The sequence below is a fragment of the Branchiostoma lanceolatum genome, chromosome 2 (genome assembly GCF_035083965.1).
Source record: "Branchiostoma lanceolatum isolate klBraLanc5 chromosome 2, klBraLanc5.hap2, whole genome shotgun sequence".
NCBI classification, from domain to species: Eukaryota; Metazoa; Chordata; class Leptocardii; order Amphioxiformes; family Branchiostomatidae; genus Branchiostoma; species Branchiostoma lanceolatum.
The window spans coordinates 4,198,854-4,219,031 of NC_089723.1; the positions used below are offsets into that span (position 1 = coordinate 4,198,854).

Consider the following 20,178-nt stretch of genomic DNA (forward strand, 5'->3'; position numbering starts at 1 on the left):
TGTGTTTCTAGGCGTTTTTCTCGGGCTTTCTACTTTGTCATGTTTTTTTTTTGTATAGCCAACCCAGAGCTAACATGACTTTTCAAACCTGATGGCGTACATGATTATGAATAATAAACACAGTTTCTGCTTTTTGTTTGTATTGCATACCCAGTAAACCGCCTTATGGCGTAATACACCAGGTTTGTACTGAAGAGTACAAGCTGCATATCCCGACATATATATTTGATCCACTCATGCACACCGGAATGGACCCCTACTCTTTCCTATAAGTGTGGTGGGTTCTTTAACGTCCTCGAAGTGTGGCTCTTCTCAAACACGGGATCTCCAATTAACGTCCTATCCGAGGGACGTCCCTAACCGAAGCTAGGTACTCATTTTCACCTGAGTGAAGTGGGTTCTAGGCAAAACACCCTGCCACTGCGAAGCCACATTTTTTAAATGCAGTTGGGCAAAAGAGAGACAATTGAAATCAACTTTCTTGTTACTCATTTAAGGCTTACAAAAGCCTCCTGGAGACAATTGTTCTCTGCAATTCTATGGTGAAAAACAAGTTTTAAACCAATTTCACAACAAAACGTAAATATATTTTGAAATCACAAATGCCTCTGTACCCCTATAACTAAATGACAGGCTGAGTGGGGTCGTGTGGCGTAACGGCAGGGTGTTCAGCCCAGAACCAAGAGGTTCCGAGTTCGAATCCCCCTGGCGCCAGCGATGTTGTGTCCTTGGGATAGGCACTTAACACGACTTTCCTCACTTCACCCAGGTGTATAGAAATTAGAATGGGTATGTTGTTATCTGTACGTGGCACTGTTATTATAAGTTATAAAAACTTGAGTGCAGTGCCAAAAAATTGACAGGCTATTCAACATCATATACATGTTTATTACAGCCATGACACTTGTACAAATTTGTTGAGATTACAAATAGATCTAGATCAGTATGCTGAAACTTTAAACTATTTGACATTTGTACATTGGAAAATATTACATAATACAGTGCTGTGTTTATTGTAACAGCATCTAATTTTAGTTAACCTTTTAAATGTTTTTTAAACACTTTTTCCATCACATAGGTTCATACACACACCAATGATTTATAGGTTAAAGTAAAAAGTCAGCTGGATAAAGGGTCAATATTGATAAAGCAACAGATATTCATTTTTAAAAAGTGGAATGTTATTATCAAATAAAACATATCAAAAGCTATGCATTTTCATTATGAGGACGTTTCTAACTGAAGATATGTTCTCATTTTCACTGAAGTGAGGAAATTGACCAGTGTCATTCAATATTGATATAAAGGACGAAGTGAGTAATTATATCGCCATGTGTTTTAAAAAGAGAGAAGAAGCCATTAGAACTTAGATGTATCATGGTCATACATTTGTATAGTGTTGAGTATTATGTCAGACTTCAATGTTAACGTTATCATTATCATTTTATTCTCTAATATCCATTACATGTACACCATGTATGATGGTCTCCTATGCATTTATCCCCCTGGGGAATGAATATGCAATAAAGATTATTATTCAAGTGGCTTTCTCGAGGGTACAACATTGGGACCTGCTAGATTTCGAACTCAGAACCTCTGGATTCTGTATGAAATATCCTAAACATAAGGCCGCATGCAACACAACAAACTGGATGATCATTAAGTATCACTTTCATCATCAATAACCTAACTTCACCTTCGTCTATACATATTTTCCACATTGTGATGATCAACTGTGATCATAAAACCTTTTAGAATTTAACCTAAGATTTTAACCTGTGCCACACCCAGTTTAATTGCACTAGGCTATCAGTAAAAGATGCCTATAGTTTCTCTGAGCGCTCTTTCTTCTGAATTTTGTTGCTTGAGTAGTGTTCCGAGTTTCCGACACATTTTTATCTGTCAGTATCACCCCCTCTCTACCAGAGGCTGCGACAGCACTGATCAAAGAATTTAATCTCCAAGCAGATCCAACGGTTGCAAAGACCGTAACGTTATCCAACTGGCCGGTTGCAATAAAAATTTATTCTGCCAGTTGGATACGGTCTTTGCAACCGTTGGATCTGCTTGGAGAGTACAAAGATTTGACAGATTGGTCAATGAATTTCAGTGGTAAAGAACAATTTTTTCAGCTTTGTTTGTTCTGCTGTCTTTTGAATGTTACTTTTTATCTTGCATCATACTCCAATTATCATTCAATTTTGGTCGCTTAACTGTTGCTCAGCGACCGTTGTCTTGTGGAAAGGATACACTACAGCAACGTCAAATCCAGTACAAAAGCTAAATTCATGTAATTTTCTTGTAATCTTCACTACATATATTCATCGTGTACTATTATATTGATAGTCTAAATTTTGAATTTTTTTGCTTTCCATGCCCAGCAGCCTCAGGCTTTATTCTTGTCACAGTGGATCATGACCTTGATCCCTTCCCCTTTCTTAGAAGCTTCGAAGGCCTCCAGAGTCTGCTCCAGGCTGAACCTGTGGGTGACCAGCGGCTTCACGTCCACCTGTCCTGATGCCACCATGGACAGGGCTGTCGGGTAGCTGGAAAACCAGGGAGTTGATTAATTCATTTATTGGTTTGGCTGTTCAGCACACACAGCCAGGGCTGCCCAACTTAATCCTGTGGCTGTTACAAAGGGCTAGCCCTGCTAACAAATACAATGGAATTTTGGACATAAACAGCCTAACATGATACATTATCTTAATTATAACTTGAAAGTTCATCTGTGTTCAACTTGTTAGAAGCCATTCTGGATCAGAATCAAACTGTAATTTCCAGCACAAAAAATTGCACTTACACGTTGGACTTGCATACATACATACATCGTGACATACATACAAATTTTTGACTGATCAACTCCATTTTTTGTCCCTTAACATAGACTTTCTGAAACTTATGGACCACTGTTCACATGTTCTATTTGCAAAATGTGACGTCACAGAAGTGGTGGATTGCTTATTCCTTGACAAAGACTGGAGACAAGTTGTTCAGTTGGAAATTTGGGTAAGTCCAATTACCAGAGAAGATATCAAGAAACATTTTGGAAAGTGGGGCAAACAACATTTCAGATTATTGTAAATTATATTTATTTTGTAAATTATGTATAGAGATATTATAAATATTTCTGTGTAATAATTACTGTATCCTTGTGTTATTTCACTGCGGTTGAAAACTAGATAAAGAATTAGAATATAAAGAAATAAAGACCACAGAATCTTGACAATCTTTATAACATAGACATTGACTCTTAGAAAAAAAAATGACAATGACAAAGACAGATGACTGCAAGAAAGGAAAAAAACATAACACTGGAGAGGTCTCCCTCACCAGTTGGCATAGCGGAAGATGCCCCTGATGTCCACTTCCCTAACAGCTGCGTTCACAATGGGGATGTTGATGGTGGGGGGACCAAGGCCGACCAGCACCAAAACTCCGCCTGACTTGGTGGCCTGAGGAAGATAGGGTTGTTAGTGTATAATCTGTCTCCAAAGTAAAACTGTAGTCGCATCCATGAAGGTTAAACATCAAGGAAATAAGATATTTTTCTGTTATCATGTATGAATTTGATACTCCTGGAGAGTATACATAGCTGTCCCATTTACATGCAACAGCTAAAGGAGTCAATCAACCAATAAACAAACAATAGATACACGAGATACTAAAGAAACTGGATATATATTTTGGAAATGAAAAAGAAAGATTTGTAATGATATGACAGCTGTCACAGAAGACACGTTTTATTTCAGTTTTCACACTTCAGTTATTAATGGTTACCGTAGTAGTTTAGCTGGTATAACTGTCCTTTGATGTGACACTCCAGCTTCGCAGGCACGCAGCATGGCAGCAGCTGGTTATATTACACTGAGCGATCTGTCATGCACACCTAGTGTTTTCACATCTGACTGCAAGCATTCTTTAAAAGCAATCTACAGTATTTGATGGCGCCAGTAGTACCATTCTATTGTAGTTCTAGGAGAAATACAAATCTTTGAACACATTTCAGCCTAGCCTGGAGTCCAGCCTTGTTAGCTTTTGTCCACACTCCCAACATTGCTAGCCACCAACTACTGGACTCTAGGCTAATTTCTGCCTACTCACAAATATCCCAGTCTGCACACTGGGCTCTGCCCCGCTACACTCCACTGTGACATCAGGGTTACAGCCCAGAGCGTTTACGACCTGTTCCGCAACCTCCCGCCCATCACGTGACTTCACGAGCACGGGGCAGTGCGCTCCCATCTGCTTAGCCACCTCCAGTCTCTTGGTATCAATATCTGTAAATTAAAGACAGAGAGTTTTAAACATAGCAAAGGACCAGTCTTGAAAGAGTGTACTGACACCAAGCAGAGGTTAGGTTCTGGCTACTGGGCTTTCTAACTTGGCAACATAATGGAACTTGATAAAATAGAAAGCCCAACAAAAACGCCTAAAAGACCTCCAAAACTAGCCGGAGCCTAACCTCTGTTTGGAGAGTAAAAGAGTTGTACAATTATGACAAGGATAGGAATGACCCGTAGTGTTTGCCTGAAAATGTGAGGAATAGTGAAGCTGTATTGCTGTGAGTAGTAGCTACACAAAGAAAGTATCATGATCATTCTTCACCTCAGTTGAGTACTTGAGTATGAATGCTTTATCTGAATAATTTTACTCAATACATTCATATGGTGATATCCAGATGAAACATTAAAAAGGAAAAGTTATACCTTTAACTTTGAGTTTAAGGGCCAGAAAACTTTAATAACATTAATCTCAAAGAGCAAAAACTAACATTAAACACATGCAGCACAGAACTTGTAAACCTGGTCAATAGTAGTGCTACCCAAGGCCAAGGACAGTGCTTTGGTAGATCCAGCTGATAATAAGTACGAATCAAGACCACATGGGTGAAGAAGATGGGTACTGGACTCATTCTGAAAACATTGTATTCTTGTTTCTTTCACTGTAACTTTATGTTCACTGTTTTCACGGTCACTTCAGAGTCTGTACCGTGAACTTATCATCACCGTGAAAAACCTGTTGTTATCATTTATGATTCCTTCACACATCGGTTCTGTAAATCACTTGCCGTCACCGTGAAGTTAAAGTTCAGTGGAAATGTCCATTTTCCTTACACTGTGAAAAAATTTTTTTACCAGCGTGAAGATAAAGTGAATTACAGTATGGATCATCAACTGTAAGAACATGTACACTTTATCATGCAGATCTTTTTTTTTTAAACTTTTATTAAACAATAGCATAGTGCAGCAGCATGTGTTTAAATGATACCATGAAGCACAAGTCCTTGATAATTTTCTGAAAACTCTCTCAGTGCAAGGCTATAGGGGGGCACTCATGTAAGCACTGAACTAATTGTTACTGTAGCAGGATCTCTTCACCCTAGATCAGAAACATCAATGCTCGAGACAAGCTGACTTCACTGACCCATTAGGAGAAGCAGTGGTTACGAAGGCTGCTCGGGAAATTCCCTACCCCATTTAGGCCGGAATGTAATGTGATCCACTCACATCAGGGCAATGCCCTTACAGAGCCTGCCTGTACAAAGTTGGAACATGTTGAAATGATTTTGTTTATGTAATGTTACCTGTTATGGCCACCTGAGCTGCCCCCATGGCTTTTGCCACCAGCAGACACACCAGTCCTATAGGTCCTGTGGATAAACACAAAATCTTTATAAGTTAGGATTTACCAACTACTGCAAATGCTTTGAAGTATGCATGGTTTCTATTTGGCACTAAGGGAAAAAGTGTTTGCGGTGTTTTTAAGTTTGTGTAAGTGCTATATATAGTCACATACTGCAGTATTGGACAAAAACGTTTGCGTTTCTGCATTTACACATCTCAGCTACCCTGATATGTATTTACTACTGTTTAAGCTGAATCAAATCTTTTTCACTGGATTTTTTCAAAGCAGTCCCCATCATACTTGTGTCATAATGAACACAATGAGAATTGTGTACAATGACTAAACAGGTAATATCAGAGACAGTCATGTGATTCTGCCTACTCAAAAATATCCCAGTCTGAGAGATTTTATATAATTGCAACACACATTCTACCATCAGTTCTTGTATGTTTAACTTTCGAGTTAACGTTGCTCATTGCCCTTGAAATACTACAAACTACACAACCAATACTGAGTGGGGGAAGGGGCTATCACACTTGTGTGTACATCAAGTCTGTATGAGTTTTATATTGACCTTTTTTGGCAAAGCTTCTGGCAGAAGAAGTAGTTTTTCAGCACCATAAACAGGCTGCACAAGGATGGGTCAAAGTGAACAACTTCTTCCCCACAAACTTTACTTAAGCCAAAAAAACATGTCAGGAACTCATACGTACTTGATATATGAACAATTGTGACAGCCTCTATGAGTGGTATAGTTTGAAACAAAGTGTAAATAAACAATCGTACCTGCACCACAGATGAGCACCTTGCTGCCGATAGTGACCCCCGCCCTCCTGCAGGCGTGCACACCCACAGACAGAGGCTCAAGTAGAGCACCTTCCTCGTAACTCACATGGTCTGGAAGCCTGGAAACAACACAATACAAATTGTGATTTAGGACCTGAACTAGTGATATTCAATCACAAAGTGTGATTAGGGTCAGACAACTTCTGTGTCTGTATCTATAGAGAAGCTGAAGCAGAGTACCTTCCTTGTAACTCACATGGCCAGGAAGTCTGGAAACAGCACACAAATGGTGATTCAAGGCATGACAACGGCCAAGAGCTAATGCACTTTGTTACACAATACAAAGGTATTCAAGCAATTGGATAGGTCTTGTTAACGGTCTGACATTTTGATAGTGTTCAATATTTTTCTTGGGTGACTGAAAAGAATCTGAAGTCCAATAGGTATTCATCCCAAAACTCTGAATTGATATGTGAGCTTTGTTGTGTTAGAGTATAAATATTTTGTCAAATTTGTTTCATATACTGCAGAAATCTTTCATCTTGTAAAATCTTGAACACAGTCCTATCATGTACATGTACATTAAAAATTGGTTTTTGCTTTGTCTGTACAAGAACAGAGACAAGTTTTACAAAAATTGTATAGATATATACAAACAAGGCAGATGCAACATGTAAAAAAATCAACACTGTCATTCGAAAAATCTGTAAATGTGCAACAAAGCTTACAGCTTTTAAGGTGGTGAAGGACTGCCACTGAGGCTTTTTTTAATTGTCTTGAAAATGCTGGTTTCATTTATACTTGGACTCTTCCTTGTTGTAAGCCAAACATGACAAAACGACAATGATTTTATGTTGAAAACTGAAAGTGAAGACTTACTTGAAGCAGAAGTCTGCAGCGTGTACATAGTACCTGGCCAGGGAACCATCGACAGGGGGCGTGGCACAGAACTGCATCTCAAGACACAGGTTGTACCTGCCTCCCTTACAATAGTCACAGTACCTGCATGGTACACCTGGCTCTATCGCTACACGGTCACCTGGGCAGGAAAAACAAGAATTTGGGCTTGTTCTTAAATATGTGATTCACTTCATCTCAGCACACAGGTTATACCTGCCTCCTTTACAGTAGTCACAGTACCTGCATGGGACACCTGGCTCAATCGCTACATGATCACCTGTAGAGCAGGAAAAACAAGAATTGGGGCTTAATCTTGCATATGTGATGCACTTCATCTCAGCACACAGGTTATACTGTACCTGCCTCCCTTACAGTAGTCACAGTGCCTGCACAGCACACCTGGCTCTATGGCTACACGATCACCTGGGCAAGAAAAACAAAAATTGGGGCTTATATGATACACTTCATCTCCATACACAGGTTACACCTGCCTTCTTTACAGTACTCAGTAGTCACAGTACCTACATGGCACACCTGGCTCTATCGCCACGCGATCACCTGGTCAGGAAAAACAAGAATTGGGGCTTATTCATGCATATGTGATGCACTTCATCTAAGCACACAGGTTGTACCTGCCTCCCTTAGTCACCGTGAGTACCTGTGATCACCTGGGCAAGAAAAACAAAAATTGGGGCTTATATGATACACTTCATCTCCATACACAGGTTACACCTGCCTTCTTTACAGTAGTCACAGTACCTGGATGGCACACCTGGCTTGATTGCTACACAGTCACCTGGGCAGGAAAAACAAGAATTGGGGCTTATTCTTAATACGTGATGGACTTCATCTCCATACACAGGTTACAACTGCCTCCCTTGCAGTACCTGCACGCCAAACCTGGGTAGGAAAACAAAAGTTGATCAGAAACTGTAAGGACTGGGAAAAATGAGAGATTGTACTTTCCTGATACCAAACTTTTTTTTATGAAAGATAATTGGCAGAACAGTGCAGGCTGTTAAAGTTTGACTTCACTTGTGAAATACAACAGCTGTCAGCCCCTAATCTAACACTGCCCCTAATATTATCACATTGTTTGCTGCCAAAACAGACTTTTCACTGATGTCAGAATCATTACAATTTGCATCTACACTAGAGTATGGCAGCAGCATATTGGCAGGTGGAACAGATATACTGTGCGCTCAAACATGGCACATATTAACAGCCTGTAGTTAACTGCAGGCACAGCTATTATGGGATCTTAAGTTAGGAAGATTGGCTTCTAAATTTAGCAGGAAGTTGAAAAGAGCTACAGTATGTCAAAGACAAATACAAATAACAAGACAATAACAAAATGGCTTTGAAAAAGGTTTGAGATTAATATACATTGTAGTCCCAGAATCTTAAAAGTTACATAATTCACTGTGAAACTTACCAACTTTTAGATGAGTGACGCCCTCTCCGACCTCGGACACCGTGCCGCTGGCTTCATGGCCGAGGATCATGGGAGCTCTGACTACAAAGTCTCCGATGGCGCCATGGACCCAGTAGTGCACATCTGAGCCACAGATCCCAACAGAATGCATCGCAATCTGAACCTCTGCGGGGTAGATATATAGTTTGTATGTTTGTATATATATTGCATACACGGTAAACTGTCTCATGGCGTAACACAACAACTTTGTACTGTTCATAGCCAGACTGATTTATCTGATCCACTCACACCAGGTTGGACCCCTGCTCTCCTCAAACACCGGCCCTCCACTTAGTATCTTATCCGAGGAACGCCTTTATCCAAAGTTTCATGTAGGTACTCATTTATACCTGAGAGGGTACATCATTTGTACCCAGTAGTGGACACTGATGCCAACAGATCTAGAGTGCATCGCAATCTGAACCTCTGTGGAGTAGATGTATAGTTGTTTTTATTTTTTATATATATATTACATACACGGTAAACTGTCTCATGGCAGAACACACATATATGAAATGTTTGTGGGGATTTGTGAGAAAATGGAGTGTTCACAGTGGTTTTAAGTGCACAATTCAAACAAGGGGTATGCAGAAGACATAACAAATATGTTTGCAGTGGTATTATTAAGTTTGTGGCAAAAACTGCAAACATAAACCTGATGCAAACATTTTCCCTTTACTATTTTGAATGCTATGTTTGAAAAAATACAAGCATGTACAATGTACTTGTATTCTGATTTCTTTCAATCAGCAATTGCGAACAACTTAATACTGTAGGTATTCGATGTGCAGTTATAAGTTAATGTTCCTAAGTTTTATCTAACTTTTTAAAATTCTTTTTCTTACCATTTTTTCCAGGCTTGGGGACGGGTCTTTCTTCCTGTGACAAAAAAAAAAAAAAAAAAACTGTTCCTTATGCAATCAATGTTTATGAGTCATATGGTAAATCATTAAATACATATCAGTACACACAAACTAAGTAGGCCAGTGTACAGAGAGACCTTGGACTTTGTACCATGCTGACATAACAGTTACACGTAGGGCCACACTATGCTACGTATGCATTTATACAGATAGATTGTACTCAGATTCAGATCCAGACAGGGCAGTCTTTCCAGCCGTTTATATCATATGTAACGTTGCATACCTAAGTCTGGCCGTGGCGACACTTAGAAGGCGTATTTTGCTTTGAGCCTTTTACATAGTCTGTAGTCCCATCGTCTTGTATGGGCTACAACTTACATTATGATAAGGTTTTGTAGTACAATCAAAATACGCCTCCTAAGAGTCGCCACGGCTATCCTAACTTATGCCTAAGTGCAGCATTTTACTCTGTGTGATGTTTAAAGAGTCGAAAACAAATGCCATGTGCCGATTGCTTACAAGCCATGCTAACGCTATAATGCATCTTGTTTTGTCATGGCAAGGTATGAGCGCGAGCGGAAAAACAAACTTTGACAAAGAAGTGACACGCCCCCCTCCCCTCCCACGGTTCAAAATACAAACTCTGCGGCTACTAACTCACCAACTTCAGGTTGCCTTTCTCTAGCAGAACTGCTGACAGGTTTGTGTCACCCATTTTAGAACACAATCTAGAAATTTCTTGACTAAAATCTAACGTTAAAAGAAAAACGGATGTGACAAGAACCGAAGTTGGCAGCAAATCCCAGCTGTGGGATCAAAGGTCAACTTTGCACGCGTGCCAATGTTTTGCACACGGCCCTCGTTAGGATGGTACCATTGATGATATTAGGTATGGACTTGTTGACAATGAAGGAGAAAAATGTAAAAAAAAAAGTTTTAGAAATGTGGAGTAAAATATATCGAAGACAAAATGCTTTGTTTAAACCTCAAAAGTCGAGTATGATATTTCAAAAATATTCAGGAGGGGAGTATCAGAGAATCGGTAGTTCAGTGTTTATTTATTTATCAATTAATCTTTAGGGTGGTCCCTTCAGTTAACTATGTAACTGATTTCGAAGGGAGCCCTTACATTGCATGACAAATCATAACATACTGTGTAATATTCATCTATTAAATGATATACCTCACTGGAGTTCCGGATGTAAGATGATGATGATGATTCATCCATCCATCCATCCACCCATCCTTCCTTCCATCCATCCATCCATTCATTCATTCATTCACTCATTCATTCACTCATCTATCGTTTATTAGCGAGTGTGTTGCCCAAGTTAAAGTGCAAGGCTCAAAGTCGACAAAATTTCACCACCAACCAACATACCAAATATCATTACAATACGATCTAGAGATTCTTAAGTTATGCTAATAACAAATATCCGGAAACACACACAAATAGACACAAACGATACTTCCATTTTCATGGAGGTAACCAAATCGGTTATCTCGAATGAGCTTATGTTACGAGAAGAAGAGGACAAGTAACGTTACCTGCGAAAGTTGACCCACAGCTTGGTTCTGACCTTGACTTTTACGAGGACTCGACTTTCTCATACTTTCATTATCGTTATCCCCAGTTTTGAGTCACGGCCAAGCCTAAGGCCAACTAACAACCGATGGCGGAGACTGGTAATGCTTAATCACAGCGGGGGGTGGGGGGCGTCCTCGGTGAAGGTCATTCGACCCCTAAAGTTGCGTCCCCCGTTTCCTGCTATACACATCTGCGCATGCCTAGAAATAGAAGGCCCCTTCTTCTTTGCAAGGTCAGGAGTAACGTGACCTCACTGAGGTCGAATGATGTCATTGAAGGACGCCAGACAAGGTGATGATCTCCTAGATAGTTGACTTTAAAGTTTTGTTTTGTTTCTGACTGTCCTTTCCTTTAATATTTCCCTGGTATTTCTGTGATCACACACACACAAACACACGCACTGTGACACACACACACACACAGTGACACACATGAGTATACTAACGTTATACTGTAATAGCGGCGGAAAGTTACAGGAACGAACTAAATGAAGATAAGGTGACAAATGTGCTGCACATCTGTATTATCCTGAAATGGGTTACAGTGCAAAGACATATCGAGCACCCCACAATGAATATCAATGGGCTAGTTTATTAGACGTGACAGGGTGAACTCCCCAAGGCCTGGCCTTCTACACTACGTCACACCTTCCCCTGTGATGGATGACTTTTATACGGAAAGGCGTTGTCCCGTCTCCATGGCAACTGGATTCACTTCAGCATCTGTCTTCCCGCCCATCATCACTTGTCACTCAGCGCGGCCGTTGACTGCGTCTGGTGAGGCCAGGATACCTGGCGATGCCCGGTTAACGCCGGTTTTGGCACGCATCATGTCATCTATTTAGTCTACACCAGCCTCATCGGGGTGCTAAAATAATGGTATTCATTGGACAAATAGGGTTGATTATTCAACCAAACGAGTAAGTCGATCATAGTGGAGACAAGCATTTGTGTGTATGCATACATGCCGTTTCTGTTTGTGTGTTCGTGTGTGTGTGTATGTGTGTGTGTCTCTGTGCATGTGTTTGTATGTATGTATGTATGTCTGCCTGTGTGTGTGTTTGAGTAGGTATGTCTGTTTGAGTAGGTATGTCTGCAACCTACAATTTCAGAAATAAATTATTCCTGACATCCGTATGTACTAATGACACCCTAAAAATGACTTAGCTCACTCACCACCACGGATGGTATCCGTATGAAGCCCCAACCGATATTTCATTTTCACGCTGATTACTTTCGTCTGCGAACTCGAAATATGTCCACGAACAAATCCCTTCAACATGCGTGTGAGATTCGTTCGTGGTGATGTGTAAGATATATGTGAAGAATGTTTTCATGTGTTGTACGCTGTATCTGGTCCGAGATATTGGCAGGGATCCCTGGGACCCCAGGAAGTAGTTAACTGTTCATTCATAATTGTCAGGGAAAATAGCGTTAATGATGTTCAAGTAAAATTGTGGAGATGTAACCTAAGTTCAATCGTAAAGACGAGCAATCTGTTATACATTTAAGTCCGTAAACCTTAGTGACACGGCAAGTAGCGGTTGATATCTGATGGCTTTTATGATGAATGAATGGATGAATGAAGACCTTTATTGTACACATATACCCACTGGGTTCAGTCCAGGTCACAACAGAAAACGTCACAGTTTACAAATACACATAAACAATGATAAGCTAGCTCTAGTCTAATAATCATAGTACATGAACTTGGCTTCTTCTCGCTTCGTTATAGAATGAATGGGCAGATTTCCAACGTTCACACAGCAGGGCGCTTCGACGGTTTTCTCTGGACGTCTTAGCGATTTGGCCTGAACTTGGAAGGTCTTAATCAAATCAAGACGTGAGGAAGACCTTGTCTGGCAGGGCATCAAGGAGTATGACCCCCTCACGCGTCTGTAGATAGGTAGTCGGGGGAGTGTCTCAGAGGATTTAGAACACAAGAGAGAGGAGACGGTACCGTCTCTGAAAACCCGAAAATGGTCGTCATAACGTTTGCGATCCTCTCGTGCCTTTTGACAAACTGTCTCTGCACTGTGGGCTACGAGTTCGCGTGGAGACATGGGGAAGGACCGCCAGACTATCCGGCCTACGCCAGTAGAGCTAACGCGGTCGACCGGAGCCTGAAGCCCCGCTGCTACGGACGGTTCTTGTGTAAGAACGGGCGGTGTGTGGAGGGAGCTGTGGTCTGTAATGGCGTGTCCGACTGTGGGGACGGGTCCGATGAGAGAGGATGCGGAAGACGTATGTATCTTTAATCATCATTCATCAGAATAAAAGGCTAAAGATTTATCTATTTGCTACCACGCCAGGTATAAGATATACAGGAGGTAGAACTTTTACCTGGCGTTATTATGATAGAAATTTTCCCCGATATTTCAGTTTCGAATATAAAGCTTAGGATTTCTCCATCCACCACACCTCATTCATATGAATGAGTACTTTGACCTAACGTTTTATGGTATCCATTTCTTTTTCAAATATGTCACCGTTTCTCAAGAAGTTTACAAATAGATCTAAATATTGTTTACCTGGGTGTCGAACTTTAATGAACGTTTGCAAATAGATGTTGGATATTTTCTGATAATGGGCCGGTAGACCACCATTCATCCCACTGATCTCAGATACTTTCATTTTCCGATGATGTCATATACATGTGTAGTTGTATGACATGTCCAAAGCCATGGTCTGTGCAAGAATGGCTCTACTAATACTTTTGACTACTAATGTGAATTGTACTCTGCTGAAAATTTCGTCGATTCCCTCTGCAAGGAATAAGAAAGCCAAATGGCGGTATATCTTTTAGATAGCCAGCTCAACTGTGCCAAAGGTGGGGGAGGGGGTCAAGAAAAAGTGGTGTTGATGCATCAACGGCAGGGCGTCTGTTACAGGTCAATGGATGGTGTAAAATGAAAAAGGTGGACAGCGGAGGGATGTTGCTATGTTGAAGAGCCTTATGGCCCCGTCACACTTGGGCGTATATTCAAGTGCGCATGAGTTCCGCAGTAACATTTTTTTGGTTCAAGTAAATTTCAGTCTGGTTATCAAACCAAATACATTACTTCTTCGGCTGCAAACTTAACCTACACCTAAAGCATGTTAATACGCAACTCATGCGGGCTTGTATATACGCACAAGTGTGTCAGGGTGACACTTTAGCTCAATGGCAAACTTCCAAAAGACGGACAGTGACACAGAAGTGTGCTGGTTCACGGCTTTGCCTTATCAACATTGCAGATCATGAGTGGCTAAGAAGTGATAACATACCTGGGTCTAGTCCCTAGATAGGCATGTCAAACCTCCGCGTTTCCGCATTAGAACGCGGCGGCGCGCGAGGCAGTAAATGTTTTTACAAAAATCTTAAAAATCATCCGTATGCATTATGCCACTGAAAATCGTTGTCAAGAATCAATGGATGATTTGCTATCATGCTATCATGTTTTTAATTGAAAATATCAATCGAACAAGGAGCTAAAAATCATTTAAGTTGGAGATGCAGGCGAAAAACCGCCCCGTTTTGACGCCGCGAACGCGGCACGCGATTTTGAGGCCCGCCCGGCGGAAGTCCCATTTTCAACTCAAAAGCCACAAGCCGGTGTAGCACGCAGAACTCTGGGAATGGTTTCAGGTGAAAGGGCAGAGATCAAGGTTTACGCCAGTGGTGGGACAAAGTGTGTACGTCAATCTCGAGTTACTTTGGAGGGGTCCAGCTACGCTTCAGAACCACTGACTTCACAACACAGTGGCAGAGTCTAGAGAAGGGTATAGTGACAGGATGCACAATCTCCCCTATTCTGTTCATAATGGGAATGAACCTTTTGATAGAGGCAGCCGCAAGCAAAGCTAAGGGACCTCGGATGATGTCAGGAGCTAGGCAAAACCCACTTAGGGGATTTATGGACGACCTCACAGTAACTACCGTATCCCACATAGAGGCCAGATGGATGCTAGCAGAGCTCGACCTGATGGCAACGTGGGCGAGGATGAAGTTTAAACCGAAGAAATCCAGGTGTATGGTCATCAAGAAAGGGAAGATAACCAGCAGATTCAAGCTCGAAGTCCAAGGAGAGCCCATCCCATCAATCGAAGGAAATCCGATCAAGTGTCTAGGAAAGTGGTACGATGATACCCTGTCTGACAGGACGAACGTCAGCAGCACCATGAAGCAGATAGAAGAATGGCTGAGAAGAATAGAGAAGTCAGGCCTTCCCGGGAAATTCAAGGCCTGGCTTTACCAGCACGGTATGTTACCTAGGTTGATGTGGCTACTCACTGTATACGAAGTCCCAATGACAAGAGTAGAAGAGATGGAAAGGAAAGTTAACAAGCACCTCAGAAAATGGCTGGGCGTTCCACCAAGTTTTACTTCACTGGGTCTGTATTCTAAATCAAGCCAGATGCAGCTCCCGCTTGCCTCAGTGACAGAAGAATACAAGGTGGCAAAATGCAGAACTGTCATGATGTACAGAGATTCGCAAGACCAGCAGGTTAGGCAGGCAGGCGTCACTACAAGGGCAGGCCGGAAATTCGTGGCAGACTCCCTAGTTTCAAAGGCGGAAGGAATGTTGATCCTGCGGGACATAGTTGGGATAACGAACACTGGAAGGCAAGGTCTGGGTTCGTCACACTTCCAACAGTGGGGAAAAGCAAGTAGGAAAGAAAGGCGAGCCTTAATTCAGACAGAAGTAAGACAACTCGAGGAGGAAGGGCGGAGAGCCAAAGCAGCACAGTTAGCAGCACAGGGGGCTTGGACCAAGTGGAACCTCCCCAGTAGGAAAATAACTTGGTCGGATCTGTGGAAGCTGGAGCCGTTCCGTATTTCTTTCCTGTTGAGATCAGTTTATGATACATTACCTTCCCCAACCAACCTGTGCAGGTGGGGACTGAGGGAAGACCCAGCATGCAAGCTCTGTGGCAAGAGAGGCACAATGGCCCACATCCTGTCTGGGTGCAGTACAGCGCTCACACAGGGGAGATACCGGTGGCGACACGACAAGGTGCTGACCACGATAGCAAGTATCCTAGAAGTTGAGAGGAAAAAGAAGCGCCACTTAGAGTCGAGAAGAGGCCCAGCAATCGCATTTGTAAGGGAGGGGGAAAAGAGTCGCCCTGCAAAAGCAAGAGCGAGCAACAACATCCTGCAGAAGGCGAAGTCATGGGACCTGATAGTGGACCTGGGAAGGAGGCTACATTTCCCCCCAGTAGTCCAGACAAAGCTGCGGCCAGACGCGGTGTTATGGTCAGAAGAAGGGAAGAAAATCGTCCTCATAGAGCTAACAGTCCCATGGGAGGAGAGATGTGAGGAAGCATACGAGAGGAAGAAGAATAAATACCAAGACCTGCTCCAGGAGTGTAGGGACAAAGGATGGCAGTCTTGGCTGTTCCCAATAGAAATTGGGTGCAGAGGATTTCCAGCACAGTCAGTATGGAAGATGATGACAGCACTAGGGATAGCAGGGAAGGACAGGAAGGTAGCTATACGCAGGATGGGGGAGGCTGCAGAGAGAGCCTCATGCTGGCTGTGGAATAGGAGAGAGGAGGTATGCTGGAAGCCAGGAGGAGCGGATGGGCAGTGAGTTGGCCACCACTGCCGGGCCCGACAGCAAGAGGGTGTTACGGATAAGGGCTGAAACACCCAATGAGGGCTGATCCGTCTGACGACATCCGACTTCCTTCAAGCGACAGCACTCCACTTACCTTAGGTGAGTGGAGTTCAACAAGCATCCAAGATGTATTAACCAAATCGTCGGGAGTTATGGGCGAAATAGCAGAAACCTCCGGGCGTAAGTGGATATTTTCGCTATTTTTCTTAAACTTAGCAATTTTGTCCCTATACTGTCACAAATATAGATATATTGTGGTCATCATGGTGTGGTTTTTGTTACTATTTAGGCGAGTTTGGCTTGTGGGTTTAGCGATACATTTTGAGAGTTTTTTTCGACAGCCCGAAATGTGACGTGCGCTGTGTGCGCATACGTGACGGGGGAGGGGGGCGTGAGATCGCGCACTTTGTATATGCTCGAAATTGAACTTATTATCATCAATCCTGCGCTAATTAACCGTAGAATGGTCATATATTTTATGCTGAATGTAATATACCTTTCATATCCGATGATATGGCATACTTTGGACGCAACAAACAATTTTCCACTGTCGTAATTATGTTGTGTATATACACTAGCGTTACGATCATACAGTCCGAATTTGTCACACAGTTGTATGATCTTCATTCAGATCGGTCCTTTTTTGATTTTCCAGTGGATACAAAGGTGGCATATCTGGTACAGCTGTGCAGAGAACGTGGGCTGCCTTCAAGCAAACTTGAACAAGTTGAAGATTACACAAACATCAGATCAAGTGTGTGGTGACGAAAATTCAATTTCCTAATTCAAATTTTCAAGGGGAGAAGCTACTTCAGGAGAAAAACTTGAACACTAAATTAATTACTGATACTGTACTAGTCAGAAAGTAAGTTGTAAGTCTGCTGTACTGTAGGTAACTTATTATATGTAGCAATCAGAGATCTTATTAGAATGGGTAACATAGGTATTGATACTTATAATAGCACCATACTATTATCATTCTGATTGACCATGATGTTAATTAGCATATTTAACTAATTAAGCATTGTAATATTAATTAATAAAGTATAGACATCGTTAGGAACCTATTTCAGCAAGCTTACAACATCAGTGAGTTCATGTAGCAGCCAATATCAGTGTCCATCATTAACAATGTATGCCTTTTACTATATATGGCTCATTAGTTTATTGCCAATTAACACCTTCATATAGATCTATTATTGTTCCTGTTGTAAAAATTCCTGTACTTAAGTCAACATGTAATGTAGGTTAACAGTTGAAAGTTGTTTTAGGGAATAGGTAGTACAAATAAGGATAAGTAAAACAACTGGTTGTACATGTGTATTTGAGGATCAGTTCAGTTCATCCTGTTGAGGAAAATTACCCTCATTTGCATATCTTGCAATTAGCCAAGACTGCAAAAATACATTATTCTCATAATGATCTGTTCAACAACAAGATAGTCAGAACATCTAGTGCCTTCTTCAGTTTTCAGCATGTTTAGAAATGTATGTTAATTGATTGGCACTATTGTGGATGAATAAATTAGTTAGGGTTAATTAGAGCTAATTAAGATAAGATACTGAATATAGGTCAAAAATAAAACATGACAGTCTGTCCAGTTATATTATCTTTAAATGCTGAAAATCTTAACAATATTGGTCAAAGTGTTTGAGACTTACATTAAAAAGTATGTAAATAACTGTGGACTTGTGGTCATTTCTGGTGCCATGTTGAGGTAAATCATTCCCATAGGGCCAATAGATAAGTGTCTTCTAATGAAAACGTCCAACTTTTCAACTTTGAAAAATTCTGAAAAATTTCAACATTGTCCGATTTTGACAGGATAAAATGCATATTAAGCGGAAGAATCTGATCTGTACTTTGGTAACAATTTCAGCAAGTTCTTTCCTACCAAAAAATATGGTGTGACATACCTACCCTAGATCTAGACATAAAAGAGGTTTTTCTAGAAATGCTAATTTCTTTCCAGTCCATTATTTATATCACAAAGTATCTCTACCTTAAATATAATTCAGGACAACACGATACATTGTAAGATTAGGAATCTTAGGACACAAATGTCGATGACTGAGATACCGTGACACTTTTTGCAAACTTCATATTTTTTAGTGGAGGACACTTGCGCTCTTTGAACACTTTTAAAAATCTATGTAATTCTGTTATACATATTCAGACAGACAGTTGCGTATGCATTAGATTTGTGGGAGAAGAGATTAGACTGACTGCATGCCGAGTTGTTTTGTGACTGTTTTTAGTAAGGCCGTTTGGCCGTCTCGAATCTTCCACGCATCACAAGTATGTAACCTTTACCACTTGGCTCACGGAGACAGTAAAGTAAGAACAAACCGAGCCAGCTGTCTGCAGGCTTGAAAATTAGTCTCTTACAGGAAGAACCCCGTAAAGCCCCCCTCTCATTGGACCCGCGGCACGCTGGCGGCGTCACAGCGTCCTAAACTGGATTTGTGTTACCCTTGACTTTATGATGGGAATATTATTCAAAACGTACAAGTATGACCAAAAAGACAACAAAACACAGAAAGCATAAAAAGATTCGTTTTTTTGGGAATGAAATTCGTTGAGTGCTTTGTCAGTTCGATTGGTCGCAGCGACGCCGCCAGCGTGCCGCGGGTCCAGTGAGACTAGACGGCGATCGCACTGCGCTTTCGCTGCGCTTTCGCTGCGACTTAAATTGGATTTGTCTAATCCTTGATTTCATCATTGAAATATCATGCAAAATGTAAAAGTATTGCTGAAAAAACAACAATTCACACATAGTGTTAAAAGACACGTTCTTTTATCTATGAAATTCGTTGAACGCTCTGTTAAATTTGAGGTAGCAGAGATCGTGCGGCGAGAGCGCCGTCCTAGTAGAATGGTAGCCTCCACCAGGCCCTCCTACGGGCGTATGGATCGCAGAATTCGGCAAAAAAGGAATAATTAGCCAGTAGAGTCAGTCCACGGTGAAGATCACTTTTCGCCTACGTACGGAGCCTTCCAATGAAACCCTGGCAAATATTCTCCCTATAGCCGGCGTAGTTAGTCTGGTAGAGACTAGTGTAATAGGGGTATAACAAGATGGCCGCCAAACTGATGCAACAATTCCCAGGGGGAATATTGGTTCATGGTTACCTTGTTAAGGACTGCCGTGCCTGTTCGGTTTGATATATCTGTTGTCTACATTGGCGCTTGATAGATAATTGGCACAAAAACAGCCGAAGGTCAAAACTGTGACCTCTGGAGGACGGACGGTTCACCGAAGGACGGAAAGAAGGTCAAACAAGTTAGAGTTGCCGTGCGAAGCTGTCGTTGGCCTGGAGTCGCATTAGCGGTTCCG

The 20,178-nt window shown here is 41.6% G+C and overlaps 2 protein-coding genes across 2 annotated transcripts; one reads left to right on the forward strand and one right to left on the reverse strand.

Annotated features, from left to right (window-relative positions):
* Nucleotides 1–2,285: 2,285 nt before the first annotated feature.
* On the reverse strand, nucleotides 2,286–10,447 carry LOC136426597 (sorbitol dehydrogenase-like). The gene is made up of 9 exons (XM_066415272.1): nucleotides 10,313–10,447; nucleotides 9,634–9,667; nucleotides 8,750–8,914; nucleotides 7,294–7,453; nucleotides 6,415–6,533; nucleotides 5,588–5,653; nucleotides 4,105–4,280; nucleotides 3,334–3,455; nucleotides 2,286–2,546 (listed from the first exon to the last, which is right to left on the reverse strand). The coding sequence occupies exons 1-9, from the start codon at nucleotides 10,364–10,366 to the stop codon at nucleotides 2,387–2,389; spliced, it is 1,056 nt and encodes a 351-aa protein (XP_066271369.1). The 5' UTR covers nucleotides 10,367–10,447; the 3' UTR covers nucleotides 2,286–2,386.
* A 2,770-nt stretch (nucleotides 10,448–13,217) lies between these two features.
* LOC136426521 (uncharacterized) lies at nucleotides 13,218–16,814 on the forward strand. The gene is made up of 2 exons (XM_066415186.1): nucleotides 13,218–13,482; nucleotides 15,064–16,814. Exons 1-2 carry the CDS (start codon nucleotides 13,218–13,220, stop codon nucleotides 16,812–16,814), a joined length of 2,016 nt encoding a protein of 671 aa, XP_066271283.1.
* Nucleotides 16,815–20,178: the final 3,364 nt, after the last annotated feature.

What these genes read in the sequence shown, in the direction of transcription:
- LOC136426597 (XM_066415272.1), bottom strand. Translation starts at nt 10,366, where the DNA reads ATGGGTGACACAAACCTGTCAGCAGTTCTGCTAGAGAAAGGCAACCTG. An exon ending in CGTCACTCATCTAAAAGTTG is followed by an intron (nt 7,454 to 8,749) that starts GTAAGTTTCACA and finishes TTTCCTGCCCAG; the next exon opens with GTGACCGTGTAGCGATAGAG. An exon ending in GTGTGCAGACTGGGATATTT is followed by an intron (nt 3,456 to 4,104) that starts GTGAGTAGGCAG and finishes TATCTTCCTCAG; the next exon opens with GCCACCAAGTCAGGCGGAGT.
- LOC136426521 (XM_066415186.1), top strand. Translation starts at nt 13,218, where the DNA reads ATGGTCGTCATAACGTTTGCGATCCTCTCGTGCCTTTTGACAAACTGT. An exon ending in TGAGAGAGGATGCGGAAGAC is followed by an intron (nt 13,483 to 15,063) that starts GTATGTATCTTT and finishes ACCTTTTGATAG; the next exon opens with AGGCAGCCGCAAGCAAAGCT.